The following is a 20478-nucleotide window of genomic DNA, read 5'->3' as shown; positions in this document are numbered from 1 at the left end:
TGTTAATAACCACTCCTCTTTCAGCTGTGGTTTCTTGGGGTTTGATGTGAAATTGGCAAATCAGGTTTCAGCTATTGTTCAATTACTAATGTACTAAATTCACTAAAACAACACGGCACCACATCATGTTATAGCGATGGTGTAACTTTGGAACCTTACAGTCAAGCTTCATTTTGTCTGAAAGCATAAAAACATACTAAGAATAATGAGCAATAAATGTCGTGTGTTATTGACTTCCTGCATATATCTGATTTCTCTGTGTTTTCTCCCGTTATAATTTTTGATGATAGGATTGTTTTGACCTTAGTTTCAAGAAGAAGGGGTGAAATTGACATTCACAGTATATGACACTTGGACATCACTCAGGCAGAGTTATCTGAAATTGTTTCCTTGTTCCCTTACATTCTTGACTACTATAGATCTGTACTTTTCTATTTATACTACTTTCAGTGTGCTAAACTGGTTTGATTTTTATGCTGCTGATTTCTTTATGTTAGCAGAAAACTTTTCAATACTTCACAACTTTTATTACCAAGGAGTGAATAATATGTTTTCATGAATGTACCTTAAAATGTTAGTTGCTAAATAATGATAGTTAATAGATAATAAACTAGATAATAAAATCTGTATGTGTGTTTCCACAGAATTCCTCCATTCCCAAGTAGGAAACTAAAGTAGTTAAGTTTCTGTTGGTTTAGTTATTGGATTTTTTTCTGGACAGCCAGTAGGTGCGCTGCTAGCCTTGGCTTTGAGTATCAGCTTGGTGAGTTATGGACCTAGGTGTTAGTCTTAAATGAATTGCAATGAGATCTGTGCAGTTTACTTTGACTTTATAAGGTTTGAATCAACCAATGAATTAATTATTTTGTACTGTGTCTCAGCAATTACATACCCCCAAAATCTCTGGAGACACTTTCTGTCCTTCTGTGTTGACCTCAACTTGTGCAAGCAGATGATACACAATTAGGCTTTTATGTTTTTTTCTATGCTATTTTAAGCAAGAAAATGGGAAAAGATAACAGTAGTCAAACATGATATGCTTTTTGGATTCTCTAAATAAGAAGCAAATAAGGTACTAAATTCAGTTGGTACTAGTTACAAAGCATAAATGTTCTTCGAGTAGGTAACAAATTACAGTTTTCTATTCTTTCTATACAGCAGTTAGAACGATAGTAGGGAAGGTCAGAGTGACATTGCTTTAGAAAATGCAATATTCAGCAAAGCATAGTTAAATTTCAATCCACAGGAAACTCTGTGGAGGAATTAAATCTTTATTCCAAAACTTCAGATTTCTGTTTAGTTTATCACCTCCAACTAGCACAGGTCCACGTCTCAATTCTGTAGCTTGAGCCAGGAATGTACAAAGCACCGGTTTTAATAGACTAGAGGTCTGCAAAGGAGCATGTCTGCATGTATATCATAGGACCCCTGCACATGTTTGGGCATTGGTGCAAGGGGAGGCCCCTTATGCCCATTTAAATCTAGAATTATCTTTATATTTCTATTTCAAATACTTTACGTTCACCTCTTCAGAGGACATTAGTGAAAAACAACATATCTAGTTGCTATAAACATTCTCTCTATCCTATTCTAGTTATGTATCTCATGGAAAGACTGTTTAAATCAGGATTTTCTTATAGTTTGCTGTACAAGATAGTGTCTACATGTATAAGGAAACAACAGGGCTTGTAGTGTCAGCCCTGTGAGCTGACAAATGAGACTGGCAGCTGGTCCAGAAGAGAAGTAACATGGAAAATTCTGAACTGGCACCAACATACCTGATTTCTGCATTCTTTGTCAGTGCTCTAAGGTTCTTAGCTCTGTATTTTCATAACTATTTGGTAGTTTTAACATCTCTGTCCTTATAGCATTGCTGAAGGACGTTGATTCAGATGCTTTTGTCTCTGATCTGGATCCTGTCTGCTGAAAGTGCTTCTTTTGACTGAAGATAGTTCTTAACAGGACATTTTAGATAACGAGGCCTCAGTCATGTCTGTCTGTCTCCTACATCTCCTCAACATGAGCAGCAACTGTCTTGTCAGAATAGGACTTAGCTTTTCTTATTTGCAGTTCTCTTCTCCCATCTTGTTCAGGGTAAGGGTTTTATTATGAAGATTCTAGTAGAAGGCCCATAAATGCTTCTGATAGATAAATAGCAGTAGTTGACAGGCTGCAAACAGATGTGTTACTTCCTGTTCTCCATTTTTAGTGTATTTTAAACTGTAACTACTAACTGCCTCCAGTATGATGTGGATGACATATGCTCACTGATGACCTGACAATAATGATCCTTGTCCTGAAGAAGGGGCATCACATGCGCTGTTTCTCACACTTAGTATTCCATCTTGCAGCTACCAGAAATCTGTTTGAGCAGAACAATGTAAAGCTTTCTTTTCATTGAGTCCAGCAAAAGAAAACATGATTAGAGATTGAATTTATCTCGAAAAGAACTGAATTTCAGAGGGCAAGTGAACACAGAATTTACTGAGTGTCTGAAGTCAGGCATGAAAAATAGGTGACTCCAATGTGCTGCACTCTTCTGAAAACCTGACCATTGTTTCATAGTAGGAGATGCTGGATGCTGAACATTTATGAAAATACTGCTTTTTTTTTTTTTTTTTTTTAAAAAAAAAAAAAAAAGATATGAAACATTAACTTTGTATTGGCAAGAGCTGTTGGCCAGATGCTTAAGCATTTTTCAGTGGTTAACCTCTTTTCTTGTCCTACAGAGAATATCTGATAGCAAAGATGGAGAGAAGAAGAAAATGTCAGTTAAATTTTAAGTGAGATATTTCATTAGACACTAGCCTTCTGGACCTAATCTTTGTATTTACTTTGTGGATTTGGAAGAGAAGGGGATGTGTGTTCATGGATTAATGGAAATTTTTAAAACCTTTCTCATTCATGAACACTTTACTATATGAATGTGCACTGTTTTGGAAACAGTTTTGATACTACATACTCAAGTCTTATTCTTAAAAATGGTAGTAAGAAAGGAAACATTATCTTAGAGAAAATGTTATTGTTCTGTTTTACAATGATGTGAACATTGTCCCTCATCAAAACGAATTCTTGGAACTAAATCATAAATCTCCTGAAAAGGGACCTCCAGTGCCTACAGATAGAGATAAATCATACTGGGAAGACACTGAACCATGAAACGATTCTGTTAACATGTCATCTGTCTAGGAATATATTTTCAAATCTTCAACAGAAGGGTCTAAATTATGAATGGAAGGGGGCCTAACAAAGTTGGTAGTTTGGGAGTTGATACTTTTAACCTCTTCCATCTGCTGCCACTACTTAGGTGTGTCTGTTTTGGCAAAATAATACAAAGTAAAAGATTGTCAAGTGCTATTAGACCTCAGCTTTTTGAAGTAAAATAGATGCATAAGTTCTTCAAACAACGTTGTGAGAAGTGTTGCATCGTATCAGTGTTATCTCTTAAGGTAGCAGTGATTTGAAGTTTTGAAAAGAAAATTTATGTCTATGAAAAACAACATGGCAAAGAGGAGATAAGCAATGTACATTGTAGTCTGGAAAGGGTATATATACCAGTGGAAAGTGAGGATTTTAGACCCTGTTGCACAGATCCTTTGTTTCAGGATCTGTCTCTTTAATCATCCTGTTTATCCTGTTACCCTGTTTACCACAGGGATATGGTAAATTTAGAGCAAATTTCTAGGCTCACTGGCAGCTGCCATTAACAGAAACTGAATTAATTTTTCCTCTCATCTGTCAAGTATTGCTCTTCTGAAAGCTGGAGAAGGCACCCGTCTCCCTTCTCTTGTAGGTGAGATTGAGGTTCCTTCCCTCTGGATGGCAGCACAACTCCCTGGTGTATCAGTTGCTTCTCCTAGGTTTGTATTGTAAGCAAAGTTGCTGAGGGTGTACTCTGCCCCATCAATCTGATCACTAGTAAAGATGCTGAACAGGACTGGACTCAATATTCACCCCTGGGGTACGCCACACTACTGATGTCCAACTAGACTTTGAATCATCGATCGCCACCCTTGGGCTTGGTCATTTAGACAGTTTTTGGTCCAACTCACTGTCTGCTCATCTAGGCCATCTGTTATCAGCTTTTCTGTCAGTTTCTTGTGAAAAACTGTTAAAAGCCTTACTGAGTCAAGGCAGGACTATATCAACTGTTCTCCCTTCATCTGTCCTTTACTGCATAATTGTAGGGGCTCTTGGCACAGCTTTTTTGAAGCTTTATAATGCCTCTTTGGTTTTTCCTTGGTGAACAGAGTCTGAGGAGAGTTGGAAGTTGTTTGTCTCTGTAGGTACCCCTACCCATTGAGCATAAATGTTCAATCATATGGTGGTAAGGAAAGGGAAAATTGAAGCCAGGGGTTTTCCTTTGCAGAAACCAGGTCCATATTCAGATAAGCCAAGGAGCAAGATGGGTGAATGTCCTGGTATTTTGTTCGTATAATCTGACAAAACATGTATTAATTCCATGGGGAAAGAGTGCTAAGAGGACAAGATGTTTAAATGTTACTGTTATCACATTGCCTCACAGTTTACAACATTACCAAAATGTGCTTGATTAGGGACTCTGTCCATCTAAAGATGTATAGAAGTTATATGTTACTGAGTCATTTCCAGCAAGTACATAAACTGGTAAAAGTCAAGTGTGTCCTAGAGTTTCAATATCAGACATGAACAGACTTTTCCCAGGGTTGAACTGAGTAATGAGTGGTTGGTAGTAGTATTTTTCTTACATCATCTGTGTCTAAAAAGCAGAGAGAACGGTTTGTGTCTAAGAACATATCAAATATGTATTGATAACTAGTCTTTAAGTCTGGCAATACATCTAAAAACGGACGTATATGCAGTTAGCAGATATATCACAGTAAAACTGTTCCTCATTACCTTATACCATTTTAATATATTTGAGAAAGTGGCAAAATATTATAAACATTTTCTGTATACTGCATGAGATAGTGGAGATTAAGTCCTGGAGTTAAATCATCTTGGTGCAATTTCCTTCCTGTATTTCTCTAGCTAGTTAGTTATCACATAAACAGTTATACAGTTGCATATGTTATCTTACTGATTTTGTCTTTCTATTCCATTTCATAAATTGTTTGCAAGTAGACTTTGATTTTGCAGTTACATTCTTTCCTCAGATGTATTCACAGACTAATTTCAGCAAGTAATTTGCGCTCTGTGGCTTGTTGTTGAATAGCCTGTTATAAACATTTACTATTTCAGCTGTTAGGAAGGACTTTGCCTACATAGTGGTTGCCATTTTGTGATTGGTTAAGTCTCTCTTCCAGCTGGCTTTCTGGTCAAGACAGACAATTACAAGTAGAAGGGCATTGTTTTATATTTATATTCTCCACTGCTTATTTAAAACAGGCTGTTTCAGCAAACATTCCTGCCAGTATATCTGTTGCTAGAACATGCAAGGAATTTACAGACACAAGAGCTAAAATGTGTGCAGCTGAAATGAATTCATTGAGAAGCTCAAATGAATAATCGTGAAAATAAACATGCCCAGCTTTTAGCCATTTTCTGAGCAAACAAGAAAAGAATCATCTCGTATTCTGTTTTATTCTCAGTACTGCACTCTTAACCCTCTCAGAGCTCTAGGTAGAAGCTGACATGCCTAGCAGATGGTTTTAGTGACTCCATATGCCATTCATTTCATGCATTAAATGCACGTAAACTGTTTTAGTCAACCAGTTTCTGAAGTAAATTACTACTTTTCAAAATCCATTGCATAAGTAATAGCAGACAGCTAAGATACAGTAAGTGCCATTTTGTTTTGCTCTAGTGGAAAATTTCATGCTGACGAGGTCAAGCCCTTCAGTCTGAGAGCAGTCAAGTGATGAAAGGCGCATCCAGCACAAGGAGAGGTGGTAGATGGACATCCACTAACTGTTGTCTCCTTCAGGAGTAGTGAGGATTTTAAACGTTTTAAATGTAGCTTAGATTTATGGAGTTGAGCTAGCTACAAAATCTTGTTTTAATTATGTAAATGAAAAATAGATTGTTTTTAGTGTGTTTTCAAAACTTCTCATGTCTTGACAATTTACATGGAAGCCCAGTAGTTAACAACATTGTCTGTAGTTGTCCTGTAGTTGTGAGGGCAAGAAAATAATCCTCAATACAGCAATTACTAATTTTAAGGAGGTTCTTGCTATGGTGCATGGTAAAATAGCGGTTGTAATGGAGAAGGTGTAGAATGGCTGAATATTTTTTTAGTACAGGGAAGTACTTGTGCTCTGCATTTGAAATGAGTTTGAAGACAGAGTGGGAAAATCAGTCAGTTATAAATAGTTAACAGCCAATTTTCCACTATTCAGCCAAGAGAACAGCTTCCTTCTAGGTAGATAATTCACATGTAATATTGCTTTGCAGTAAGACATTTTCTGTTCAGATATTTCTGTATGATTGATTAATATACTATGTTATGGAAATAGATTCTTAGGCTAAAAATAATTGAGATAATCTCAGACTCAAATTGCTCAGTAAAGAACTAGGTAGCTACACTTTCAACATATAAATCTACATCATTACTAGAGGTTGCTGAGAGGCTGCTGATGCCTTATTAGATAGGGTTTAGATAGATTACCTGCAGCACTAAACAATTTACTGAGAACAGAAAATGGGCTTTCAATACAGTCTAGAAATGAAACATCACAATTATTTGAGATCCTCCGTAACCTTGGAAACAATTGGGAGCAGTGACATCAGCAACAATTATGTGCAATTTTTGTCTTTAGTTTATCACCAAGGTAACCAGAGCAGGTTTCCCTGCTTGAAATTTTAAGAATGTCTTGGTTCATGCTCAAGTGAGCATGCATGAAGCAAGCTGTTTAGAATCTGTTAAAATTGCATTATGGTTCCCTTTCAAAATCGTCCATCAGGATTTAAATTGTGTAAACCCAACTCATCTTTCCCCCTCACCCCACCCAGCCCCCTTTGGAACAGCTGCAGGTAAATGCAGCCTTCATTACTGTGTTAAATTCGTTGAATACTGGAAAGGACGAAAACGCTGAATTCCTGTTGCTGGCAACAAATAGCAAGTATTGCAATTGTACGTAGAGGCTACAAATTGCCCTATGTTGTTTTTGAGGATGGTACTCACCCACAGTTGAGGACAGATGATGTTCCCACATCTAACTTGCTCAGGAAAGCTCTGCATTCAAGTCTAGGTTCCTAAGAGACCTGCAGACAGCACCGCCTGAGGAATATATTGGATGAGTGGTTCCCTTAGATTCCCAGGCCGTGAGGCATCCTTCTTCAGCCTGCTTCACATTGTGGTTGTGCCAGTCAGCAGTGGCCTAGCACGATATCCATCTTCATGCTTGCTCCGGAGAGGTGTTTTCTTTTTTTTCCTGCAGTGGGCCTTGGGGAAAGTGACATTTGAATTAAAACCTTGTTGTATAGGGGAAAAAGATATATTCCCATTCATAATTGCTATGAGACAGGTGCCATAATGCTGGCAGGGAGGATATTCAGGCCTCAGTATCTCTCATCTGTGTGTAGTTCAGTTTTAGAGAGAAACATTTTACTAGTAAGTTGTGATAATCTTTATCATTGAGTCATGGAGGTAAAAGGGCAAGCTGCGAAGAAGTTGTCTTCTAGTTTTCAGTTTAACACTGGAACACAGTCTCAGGTTAAAGCCACATCAAATGGCAATTTAGGAATGTATGTGTAGATTTAAGTTGCATATTCTACCTGTGATGTGTCTGTCAAACATTTTGTGTTTTTTTTTGTTTGTTTGTTTGTTTGTTTTTTTTGCATACATGTTTACCCATAGGTTGCTGCACACAAAGCACAGTTATGTTCTGGAGAGTTATTGTGCTTTAAGCTTCTCGTTTTGCTGGGATGGTTGTTTTTGCTTGTTGCTGCTTTGCAGGCAACCTGCCATGCTTGTGTCTTTGCGATCAAGTTAGAACTTGATTTTTCAAGGAGGGTAATATGGATCTGATTGTGTTTTGAGGGCAATCCTGAAGAAATGAAACAAGATTTCAAACCATTAGCCCTGGGAGTTTCCAAACCATACCTCATAGCCTATGGTTAATGTTGGAGTTCAATAGCTCACATCACTTATAATGAATCAAAAAAAAAAAATTAAATTTTTGCTTGAAAAAAGATAATCTGCTCACATACTTTGGTACTGCAGAGGGAATAAGACACCTCACACATTTCACAGTACCAAAGGCTTTCATGGGATGTAATTGAAAAATGGATGCCTTTCTCAGAAATAGAATATTGATGTTCATATTTGTAAAGGAATTAATTCACTGACTGATAGAAGCAGAAGAAAATGGAAGCCAATCTTTTTAGATAGTAGTCATAGACTAGCAAGATTGTATTTATCTTTAGGATTGCAAGGAATGTGAAATTGTTATTTTTTTATTTTTCTAATAATAAGTCCCTAAATACCAATGTGCTTTGGCCTCTAAAGTCTTTTCCAAAAATACGGAATAACAAATAATCACACTATTTGCAAACATGCTTGGTGAAATGGAGCTGTGCCTTGCAATATATTGATTCACTTGTTACAGTTTTCAGTTTGATTAATGTTAAAATTCCATGCAGTATATTTAATCATTATTCATGATTAGTGCAGTAATAATGCACTGGGCATATCTACACATTTACTATTAACAATTAATGTCTTATATTTCTTTCCTATCATAGGTGCAATCATATGGTAGAACTCATAAAAATTTTGAAGAAATATTTATTGGAGTAGACACTTGTTATAAATCTTGATAACTAGGATATTCAGGGAGTTAATAATGATTTCCATAGGTTTATTTTATGATAATGAAAGGCCATTTAGATTATAGCTGTGTTGCAGCTTCTCTCAAGAATCTGGTCAGGAGATGCAAGTTTTCACCACTGTTGCAAGGACAAGAAAAACTCTCAGGCAAGAGATGAACTACTGCATCCTGTGCAGGGAGACCACTTTTTACATATGAAATGTAGTCAGACTAAATGACTGTTGGATTCCAGGTCTACAAACATTACACTAGTACTATGTGAAGAAATAGCAGGCAGGGAAAGGAGAATGAGGAGAAGAGGAGGAAAAAAGTGACAGATAATGATATGGTGAATTGGTCTGTAAGTCTGGTCCTGTGACAGCACCAGTACTTACACGGAGCTATTTGACTGATAGTGAATGCCCTTTGTGAAGGCCTGACTGAATAAAGTGCTGAGCAACCTGAACTGAGCTCAGAGCTGCTTGTGCTTTAAGCAAGAGGTTGAACTAGAGACGTCCAGAGGTCTTCCAGCCTGCCTTAGTCTGTGCTATGGTAAAAAGATTCTTGTCATACATGCAGGTATATAAGTGGAAATGTGAGTAGTATACAGTTAGAAGATAAATACTTCACTTCTTTATCGAGTCTGAATGAGACAATCATTGGACTAATTATTCTGGTCGTTAGTAACCAAAATAAAATAGCACTGAGGGCATGCAAAAGATAAAAGAAAAAAAAAAAAAGGAAATAAAATTAGCTGAGAAGACAGGAAAAGAAGCTGGTGGAACTGACCAAAACCAAGTGAATTTTCCAGGAAAATTGTGATTATTTTTAATGAGAACTACTTCTGTTATACTGAAAAAGTGTGTCAGTATTTTTATAACATATCCAAGAGAAAGTTAGAAGCAATTTGAGCATAGCTCTGGTTTTCTCTAGGATAGAGGTATTTAAGGTTGGCGCTTTAATCTGCTTGGCAAGTGAATGATGAAAATCAATGACTGAAAGCTGTATTTAGAAAAAAATAAACACAAAATACATCACTTTATTTATGGGAGCAGTATTTTAGCAGGCATGCATACCCTGATGAACAAAATAAGTCAAGTATGAGATGGTGGTGCTGGTCTGTTCTGGGCTTGGAACTGGGAGTCTGTGTATGTACAGCTGCTTAAAACAGGATCGGAAGTGTTGGTGATGCATGTATGAGAGAACTGATAATTTTGGGGCTTGCCTGATGAAACCTTTTTTGAAAGGAGGACACGGTGTTGTCTTCTGCAGTATGATTGTAGGAGAAGAAAGTCTTAGACTGTGGCTAGAAAGTCAGACACACAGCAAAGGGGAGAACAAGATTGGTCTGAGAGCAGAGGGGAGCTTGGTTGAAAGCAAGTATTGTGGTTTTGGTAAGGGAGTGCTTAAGTTTTTGTTTTTGTTTTTCCTGTGCAGATGGTGCTTTTGTAACCTTGTGAGGGCAGAAGCATCTCTCCTCTTGAGAGAGTGTGTCAGTGTTTCGGTGTTCAGCAGCACAGTCTCTAAGAATATTAGGAAAAAATAGTTGTAACAACTTTCACCTTTCTACCTGGCTGACTAAAATGGTTTGATTTTATGCAGTTTAGTTTGGTTAAATTAGCTAAAATGCTGCTTCTAGGTTTCTTCATTCACAATATAAGTTAATCAGATTCTCTTCTACCAGACTATTCACATAATAGACCAAGCGCTGGGTGAGAATGTGCTGAATTACAAGAAGATAGCTTTATTGGGCAAGTTGATGAACCATGATCTGCTGCTAGCATGCAAATGTGTCAGACTTCTTCAGGCAGCATCTGCTTGAACTGTCTAGGGAAACCAAAAGAACACAAAACATCCTATGCTGGAACAGAAACAGAGATCTGACTTGGTGAAAGTGTAATTTTCTTCTCTGTTTAGTCATGATACGTGTGTTGTTTTTTTTTTTTTTTTTTTTTTATTTGAATGCTCGTGTCATGACAACATATGTAATCGCCTCTTAGTTCCTCATAATCAATTACTGAGAGGACATTTAGGAAAGAAGCAAGGTTTGTGTTCTATATTGTTTCCTCTATTTTTATTATTATAAAAATATTTTACTTCTCAGCTCATTTATTTTAAGGTTTGCTTTAAAACAAACAAACAAACAATTTATCTCCCCTCACTGGATTCTTGCATTGGCTATTTAAGCCTTGTAGAACCTATGATGACTTTTTAAAAGACTCTCAGATACAGTTAGTGCTCACTCAAATCAAATATGCAGTAATACTCTTTGTGAGACCTCTCTTTGAAGCATATCTAACTTCAGTTTCAGGATCTCAATAAATCTGTCAGAACTCTGCACTCCAGAAAAAACTGGGGAAAACATGACTATGCATAGTTTAATTGTTGTTAGGTGTCTAAAAGGACACAAATGCTTTTTTTTCCACATATTTATTGAGGTGTTTGATTGTATAAGAGTGTTTGATTGTAGATCACAGCTGACTTTATTTGGAACATAAGTACCTGATGTTTTTTAACATTTTAAAGATAAAACCATGCTGTAATTCGGATTCTTGTTCAGTATGTTAATATTTACTATAGAAAAAGACACCTGAAACACATTTTTGTATCCAAAACAATTACTGCTATTGCATTCTGCACATTGTTTACACCTTTTTTTTTTTTTTTTTTTTTTTTACTGATGTTCACAGAAGATTAAATCCTTTCCCAGTTAAAGTTGGTGGCAAAAATCTAACAATTTTTAGGGCACACAAATTTCACCTGAATTTTTTCTTCCACAGTTTGAACAATGTGCTTGTCTCATACCCATTTATTTATTTTAAAGTATTCCTCCTGTCCATTCTTTCACCACCAGTTGCTTTGGGGTTTTTACCCATTCCCAGGATATTGCAGTCTATCATGTGGTAGTTTGCATTCTGTAGTAGTCACGAAAGTAACAGTCTTCAAAGCATTTATTTTTAAAAGGTCTGTATTGTATTTTTGTTTCCTAGATTACATCCTTGGCTATTTTCTTGTTTCATCTCCCTGTGTCAGATGCCAATGTTCTCTTAACCCACGCAGAATGATTTATGTCAGCTCTTTTCTGTCTTCCAACAATGTTTCATCACTGTGCTGCTTTAAATGTTTTGGTCTCTTCAGAGTGTTTAGTGATGGTGCTTGTGTTTTTTCCTAATTTTTTTTTTTGAGAGAGACTACTCTTTGCATTTGGAGATCTTGGTTTGCTTGTCACCTGCGTTTATTAGTTTTCACTTCAGTTATAATCTACCAGGATTCCTGAGTCATACAACGTTTTATAAGGGAGACCAAAATTCAAATGTTTTGAGAGCGAGCTTATTGGAAAGAATAGGTCAGGAAACTAATTCCAATCCACATACAGTCCTTATGCTCAGAAGGTGTGTTATCTTGTAAGAGAATTCAATTTAAAAGAAATAAAAAAGGTATTCTTACAGGTCTTGTACAATTCTTTATGCTTCAGTACTTAGTGAATTTCTTACAAGGGCCATGATAAAGATTCCAATGGCTCATTGGAAATGTGCCACCATTAACTAATGTATTCCATCTATAAGTATTCATTTCTGAACCAGACTGGTAAGGGTATCAGAATAATAGCAGTTCTTAAAATGGTATGAGCCAGACTAAACTGAAAGCACTGAGTAAGGTGTGAGTCATAAAAAGCATGAATAAAGAACAATCCTTGTTTCCTGTTGAAAATGCAGAGTGTAGGTGCTTGTTCTCATCAACCATAATGACTGAATTCAGTACTAGCCGTATCAAGCATATAGTAATAAGCTTCTTTTATGAGGTTATTGTTGCTTTTGTTCATATTTCCATAGAGACTCAACTAAGAAAAGGTTCATTTCTCTCTCAGAAATGAAGGGATAAGAAAGTGTCTTCCTCTTTGAAAATAAAAGCCAAATTAATCAGATAAAGAAATACAAGTAAAGAAGTACAGGTAGCAAAAAGTTTTGTCCAGTGTACCACAGAAGTTTACTGGCAGAGGTGGTTGGAACAGAAAATTTTATATTCTGATTCCTCGTTCAGTACCTGAATGAAGCTGCCTTCTTGGGATGAAAATTAATATTCTGGTTAGTATTTTTTGGCTTCTGGAATCACAGAGTGAAATTACCCTCGTTGAGGATGATCTTGCTTCTCTTTTTGTAACGGTATCCCAAGTTCTGACCGTTTCTTGCTTTTTCCACTTGCATTTTCATGTTAACTATATCTCAGTCATCTCTTATTAACTGCTTGTCTGAAATTATCAAAGACCTTTTATTTACGTTAGTCATATAAGTTCATTTTCCTCCACTTAAGATAAACAATTTGCAGCATCTCAGTTAGCCTTCTTCTTGTTGAGCCAAATTTTAGCTTTCCAAGAGTGGACCTGCTCCACTGGGCAGGGACCTCAGGCTGGTGGCCTACTCAGGCCTCATAAGCTAGCTGCTGTACAGTGGGGATTTGAAACAAGTACAATTGAGGACTTGCCCTTAGAAATTTACCTATGAGAGTTTCACTTTAAGATGCTTTATTTTCTAAGACAACTCTACAAATATGCAGTGTAATTGCAGTATCCTACTGTTCCAGCTACAGAATTTTAGTGTCTAGACAACACGATATGCATTTCAGCCAGGCACAGAAATATTATAGTCCCATCTTTATTTCTTTCACAACTCTCAGTTCTCTTGCTTTGCAAATTGACAGAGGCATGGTTTTAATAGAAAAGCAAAATACTGTATTGCAGTTAAGATGCAATTATAAATAAAAATCTCTATTGTTGCTTCCTCAGTTTCAATTGCTGTTAATTTGCTGGTGCCTCTTTAACTCTCTGAAACTTCTGTGAATAAATGAGGTGACAAAGCATAATTATAATTATGCTGTCTGTTTTAAAGCTTGACCACTGGAATGCAAAACTGTGTGAGTTCACCTCCATCAAAAAGTATTTCTGAAATAAAATACATGTTTCTGTCTCAGTGAAACCAGAAACTGAAACTGGAAACTGAAGAGTAAATGACAAGAATAAATGATGCCTTGTCAAGTCCTGAAAAAGGCTAATGAAACCTTGCAGCTGCCAAATCTGACTGAAACCAGTGGCCTGTGAATTGCAGTGTTCAAGGGAAAAAGTCAAAGATAATCCAGATGTTCCCAAGCAGAACACTTCACAATACTTTTTCATTCATTTTCTTTGTCTGTATAAAGTTAAAAAAATAAATAAATAAATAAAAAGGAAAGAAAAGGAGATTTTTTAAAAATGCATTTTCTGAAGGCGGTTATTTGACATTCAAAATAATTTGATGTGCTTAGCACATTATTTATTTCCACACTCATTACTTTAAAGGTGACTTTTATATTTACCTTTTTGAACACAGGATTGTTCCTGTGAAGGAGGTTTCTTAGGACATCTCTTTATATTCTCTTTATATTCTTCCTGAAGTGCTTTTCTTTTGGCAATGCATAAAATGAATCTTGAAAATCAAAAGGAGGTTTGTGCATAATTCTGGAACTGACTATCTTTTACCATTTATTTTTGCTCATTATTATGCTGGCTGATGAAATATTCTAAGCTGGAGACCTGTGAATAAATCTTCATTAAAATGTGTTTTAAAGAGGTAGTTGATATTTTTTTTCACTTATGGTTTTATATTTGTTTTACAGCTGGACCTGTAGTTCATTGTTAATCCACTGGTTTGCTTACTTAGCAGCATCAAAATAAACAGTCACGTAAAATCACAACCAAAAGAGGGCTAGTGTGGATTTATACATCGCAAAATGCAGAGCCATCATTCTTTTCTAAGAAAGAATGTAAGCAGATGTTCAATTTGCATTTTACTGGATCAGGACCCTTTATTAAAAAAAAAAAAAGTTTTAAAAGTGGATTGCTAACTTAGACCCTTTCTAGTAATTAGGATCCTCCAGTCTCTTATCCGTATTTGTCAATTTAACATTAAACTCAATATACATTTGTTTTACAGACTTTAGCACTATGTACAGCCTATGAAACAAAGAGTACATCCATTCCAGTGAAGGGGGAAATACCAGATAACTCTGTAAATAAAAGACAGCAAAATACTTGGGCAAGGAGAACTTTTTTTTTTTTTCTTTTCTTTCAGCAATGAGGCAGGAGTGTCTTGAATTCTGCTCTCTCTTAACTGTTTCCTGGGTAGGTTTTGACTACATTCCCATAGCAGGTTTTGCTCTTGGTTTAAAGCAGCATATCCTTGCTCTCCTTGTTAGAATTAAGGCACTTCCACATCATTTCAGTAGATACACCTTTAATATTCTAGCAGATAAGAATTGAAGTTGTACTTTAACAGTTTAGTACTAGATATTTATATGAGTAGAACAGTCCTTTCAGGGAAAAGGAAAGTGGAGTGGAAAAGGAGAAACTAGTCCAAAGCAGAAGTGAATCATTTCCAAGTGAGGAGGTGGCTGGAGGGTGAATTTGGCAGGAGCATACCTTTTCTCTGTTCCCCTCCCCACCCCATCCGCTTTTGAACAAGTAATTTCAAAGGCCTGCCTCCAAATACATGGGAGGATTTTGTGCTGATTCTTCACTCCTGCTTGGAAACTGCAGTTTCTATCTTAGTCTTACAGAGCTGAAGGCAGTACCTTGCTTCCTACTGAGTGAACTTTGGTGAAATATAATACTGAAAGTAAATCAAACTTGAGTAGGCTTTAGTAGGAGGCAGATGAATGGGGGAGTGTTTAGGATATGAATTATTCAGTTAGATCAATGGAAACCTCTTACTGATTTGAATGGGCCACAAACCAGGAAATCCTCTGAGTCTGGTTGAGAATCCTTTTGGTATTTTCAGTAAGTTACCCAATGTGGGGATGCTTTGCAGAATAGGACTTGAAACTATGAGAATTTGTCAGGTACTAAGTAATGTCAAATGTTAACTTACTTAAATACAAACCATTTGTTTTATGTAACCTTTTGTAGGAAGATCTCATTATATATGGTTAACTTTCTACTGTTTCTATGTCTTTTTCTCTTAGCTTTTGGAAATAGGGACAAATGGTTCAATTTCAAGTAAAATCTGCCTACCTGTAAACCTAGGCAACTGTCAACAGAACTATTGTCTCTGGTTGCTATATTTCAGTATGCCTAAAAAATAAATAAATTGAAACATGCATGTATGGGGCTGTGACTGCCAGGGTGTGTTCACGGTGACAGGTGTTGGAGGTTCATCTGCTAATTCCTCATTAGAAACAACGTGGTAGGCTGATGATACAATCTGGTCATTGGAGGCCCTATCTTGGTTTGGCTTATGTGGCTAAATTTACTGAAGTAATTTAAAAAATAGTAAATGTATTTTCAATTTTAATTATGTTTTTTGATAGATGTATTTTAAGATGAAAATATTTATTTTCCTTTTCCCAATAAAAATCTATTATCTGTGTTCTGTAATTAGGCTCACAGCTTACTGTAAAGGATGAATGGTGTTCACTGAACTGCATCATTGGCCTTATTGTGGTAAAATGACAGATTTTGTTTCACCAGCTGTGACTTTGGAGGCAGGCTGAATGATGGGGAACACATAAAGCTCGACAGATTAAACTATTTCTAGCACATAACTGTACATGTATCATTGAGAATTCAGCAGCAGTTCTTGTTTGATAAGCTTACTAATGTCGTTGTGTTCTAAGGAACACTGTGCTTCTGCATGAGGTCTCTTATACAGGCTGAATCCTGCAGTCCTTACTGAAGCAAAACTCTTTCTGAGACACAGGATCACTATGACCATGGAAGACACTGAATATGAGAGTATGTGACCAGCTCCTCACAAGAGCAATACATCTGCCTAAGGAAATAGAGCATGCAGTTCTATGACTAATTATGAATTACAGAAAGAAAGAATAAAAGACACAATGTTGGGAAATAAATGGTTGATTACTCATCTTGCTTCAAACGAGAACATTTTCAAAAGGCAAGCCCAATTACACTCACTTTTTTCCAATAAGGTATCTATTTCTCCTAATTTTCATCTCTTGTAGTAGAAAATAAGACTATTGTCCTTCAGCTTGTTGTATATGTGGCAAGGGTGATTGAGAGGTTGCATGCAGTGTTCTGATTTTATATGAAGATGGTAGAGTAAATTATGGTAGCAAGTTAACAAGAGGTATAGCTTTCAGTTTTTCTGTGAATGTGTTCTGAGTACTGTAGAAGCTGCCAGATGTTGCTGAAATTCAGTGATGTCAGCTGATGCAAGGATACAAAAGCCATAGAACTCGATGTGCTGTATTTAATATAATCTGGAGTTGCAAATGGCCTTCGTTGGAAATTTGATAAGCCAAAGTGGTGAGGCAAGTGTTGTGTTTCTCTGTAGTTTAGCACCTGATAATGTATGGGTTGTCTTACCTTTTATCTTTAAAGCGGAATGAATTGCAGGTGTTTTAACAGATTATTAATTTCAAACTGCAAAGGACTTAGTATTCTCACAAAACAAACAAACAAAACAACTTTAATTCTTGGTAGTGAGTTGCCCTTCCATATCTGGCATCTTGTGTTAGACTAGAAGTTGGGTTTAAGTGATATCAGCTCTGGAGGTGCCATGGAAGCGATGGATTTTTCTGCCATCATCATGAAGCACACTTTGTGTTGTGTTAGGTAAAGAGATGCTGGGGAAGCTTAACTGACCCTCTTATGCCCCTTCCTGGAAATTCTTTGTGGGCATAATGGCAGAAGAGGGTGAGCCTATTTTGTACCTTGCGTTTAGGTAATACCTTTCACCTGAGGGCACCAATGTGCTTTATAGATGTTAAAAGAGTTAAGCTTCTGGATCCATTTAGCCCAATTTTATAGATGGGGTACTCGAAGCATCAGTTTAGTGATTTGAGAACAAAGGACTACTAATTCTGTGATCTTACTACAAACAAATTAAGAACAATGTATCATATTCTATCAACAACACAAAAGTTATCAAGCTCAAGAGAAAATCTTTAGAATTACAGATTCCTTGGTTGTGTATTTGTGTCCACAGTTCACAATTTGGCACGTAGCATACTCAGCCACCTTTGAGAGAGTATTCAGTAGCTACCAGCAAGTGCTTAGTAGCTTAGTTATTTGTTGGACAAAGCATGTTCTGTGTGGTTAAAACATGACTTACTTCATTAATCATTAACCTGCCAATGACTAAATGTATTTCCTGAATGACATCTGTTCTGCTCATCTGTTCTATGATGAAATCCCACCTGTTTCCATCATAACACCTGCAACTAATGTAAGTACCCATGTGTCTTTTTTTTCCTCCTTGAAGAAGATACTTGTAAGATTAATAGTGCCTCCAAACAATATGCTTTTTGTAAGCACCGTAGTTAGCACCATGGAAGGTCTTTAAGAACAGTTTGAAGGGGAAAGATGAATCTACATATTTCGTGAACAGTAACTGAGCTTCTATAAAAATGAATTATTTTGCAGTGAAATTCAAAATGTTGGTATCATTCTAAAAAGAAATGCATTGTACTTTTAGGCAGTACAATAAAAAGTTGTTCTTACCAGAACTCAAGTTGTCAGATAGAGTGCTATTCCTGCAAAATAAAGATAGCATAAATAGCATAACTGGTGCAATCCCCAGCCATGAGTCTATTAAAGCTCTTTCCAGAGGTCATGCATGTAGGTTGTGTGGACTGATAACCATTTTCATTATAGAGAAAGAGGTTTTTAAAGATTACCTTTCTTCAATATAAGGTTTTTGTCTTGGAGTATCTCTTGAAATCCTTTGCTGTTTTTTTTTTTTTTTTTTACGCTCATAGACAGCCACGCATTCTGTGATGTGTATGAGTATATGAACCTGGTAAATGGAAGAGAGCACTGAAACATTATTGTAATTGAAAATAACCAATCATATCTTTTTTCTAATAATAAAATTGATAAGTGATGCACATCTTAAGTATTCTGGATTTTTTCACTTCATGAAGAAAATTGTGTTCCCTGAGTCTTCTATAAGAAAAGAGAAGAGTAATAACATATTCATCCTGGAAAACATGACAGCCTGCAGTGAAATTAGATGACTGCATTTGTTTTGAGTAGATACAGATGAACAAAAATGATCCATCTACAACAAAGCCACGTGGTCTTTTCCTTTTTTATTTTCCTTTTAGTGTTTTGTTTGAGAGTAATTGTTAAATGGAACTACTCTGAATCAACGTGTGAAAAATTCAAGACCGCTATGCAGATCAACTCTAATTTATATTGTGTTTATGTTTTTTACCTTTTTGTTCTGTGAGATGTTTCCAAACAGCATGTTGCTGTCAAATGTGGCCCTGGTATAAATGAGGCAATTCATTATATAACCCAGACTATTAGTGAATGTTTCTGTTGCTGAATAAGTCATATGTGATTTTTTTTGCCAATTCAGCAATACGTGATCCTTTGTATTGAGCTGCCAAATGCAGCGAAGGACAAATTATTAAAATTTTATAAAATAAAAGTTTAATCTTAAGAAGTTAAATGGACTTCAATACTTAATAAATCTTAAGCTGCTGAAAAAAACTTTGAAAGGTGATAGTGCAATATGCAGTTTATGAATACTTCTTGCTGTAGGTTTGTCCATTGAAATTTGGTCCACTTAACTTGACTGATAAGCCTTGCTCTGCATGTTCATGTAATTTAACTGTAACGGTCAGAAAGGAAAATAATAATACATCGAGTAACATGGAACCTATCAGAGTTTAAGGTAATTTCTGTGGAAGACAGTATGTAATATAAAAATACTGTCTGCTAAATGTCATTTTAAATAGTAACATCCATTTTTAATAGAGTTTACAGCATGGAGAGACTATCTCCTGAGTCATTCAACCTGAATACAGGTTGAAATCTGGACTGAACATCCTACAGCTTGTTGACAACTTGGTGGTTCTTATTTTGATTATATCCATACTTAAAAAGTCATGGTTAGAGTCAGTGATCAGGGGTAAAGGGCTAAAAGGGTGTGATGGCTAGGTTAATCTTCCAGTCTCAGTTGATCTTTTCTGAGTCAGTCTGAATTAAAAGGGAAATGCTGGAAAGCACACTGTGAGCTCTACTGACTGCCAACTTCAAAGGTATTGACATAAAAGGAGAAGGACATGAAAAGAGGAAAACTGTCAATGAAAAAGCAGCAGCAAGAAAAAACCAACTTGCCTCTGAAGGACATATAGACCACTTGGGCGTTACTTTCTTGACCATCATTTTATCCCTAGTAGAACCAGTATCATCTTTGATAACTATTTGTGAGAAAATTCTGGTAAACATTACTATTTTAACCCCCCAAACTTTTTTTTTTTTTTTTTTTCAGAAATCCTCCTCCTACTTTGCTACATCCTGAAAAATGGTGCAGAGGATTCAATCATTTCATTTCACAGTGAGTTTTATTTTCTTAAAAACAAACAAACAAACAAAATAAACTAAAACTAGTTTGTTCAGCAAGGCCTGCATGTGTCAAATCTGAAAGCAGAATTTATTTTATGAAGCTGTTACTTTTGCAGGTTTTTAACTTCAGTTTTCTTTTCATAGATTCTAAACTGTTCTTCAGTTTTTGAGAGCTAAAAAGCACAGTTTGATCTTCTCATGTAATTTGTTTCCCAGCTTCTTAACTCTGTAGTTGATTTGCTTCTTGACTTTTTATTAAACCTGGGGCATGTTTATAATACATGTATGCCTGATTGCCTTGATGGTTTTGGGGTGGACTTCTGTGTCAAAGAGAAAACGGACTAGTGAAAATGACTGCCAGTCCATTTAAAATAAGAATATGAAGACCAGATGCACAGTAGT

The 20478-nt window shown here is 36.2% G+C and overlaps 1 protein-coding gene across 1 annotated transcript in view; it reads left to right on the top strand.

The window, feature by feature from the left end:
- The window catches only part of MYO3B (myosin IIIB), a gene marked incomplete at both ends in the record, with an annotated part of 190770 nt that overhangs the window by 43139 nt on the left and 127153 nt on the right, over positions 1-20478 (top strand). The window contains one exon of the mRNA XM_082763227.1: positions 20003-20068. Within this exon, the coding sequence (XP_082619353.1) occupies positions 20003-20068 (66 nt within the window). The remainder of the gene's footprint in view (positions 1-20002; positions 20069-20478) is intronic.

The sequence above is a fragment of the Aythya marila genome (assembly GCF_965140915.1).
Source record: "Aythya marila genome assembly, chromosome: 6".
In the NCBI taxonomy this organism is placed as follows: Eukaryota; Metazoa; Chordata; class Aves; order Anseriformes; family Anatidae; genus Aythya; species Aythya marila.
Note: the sequence above shows the minus strand (reverse complement) of the source record. Positions and strands in the feature narration are given on the sequence as shown.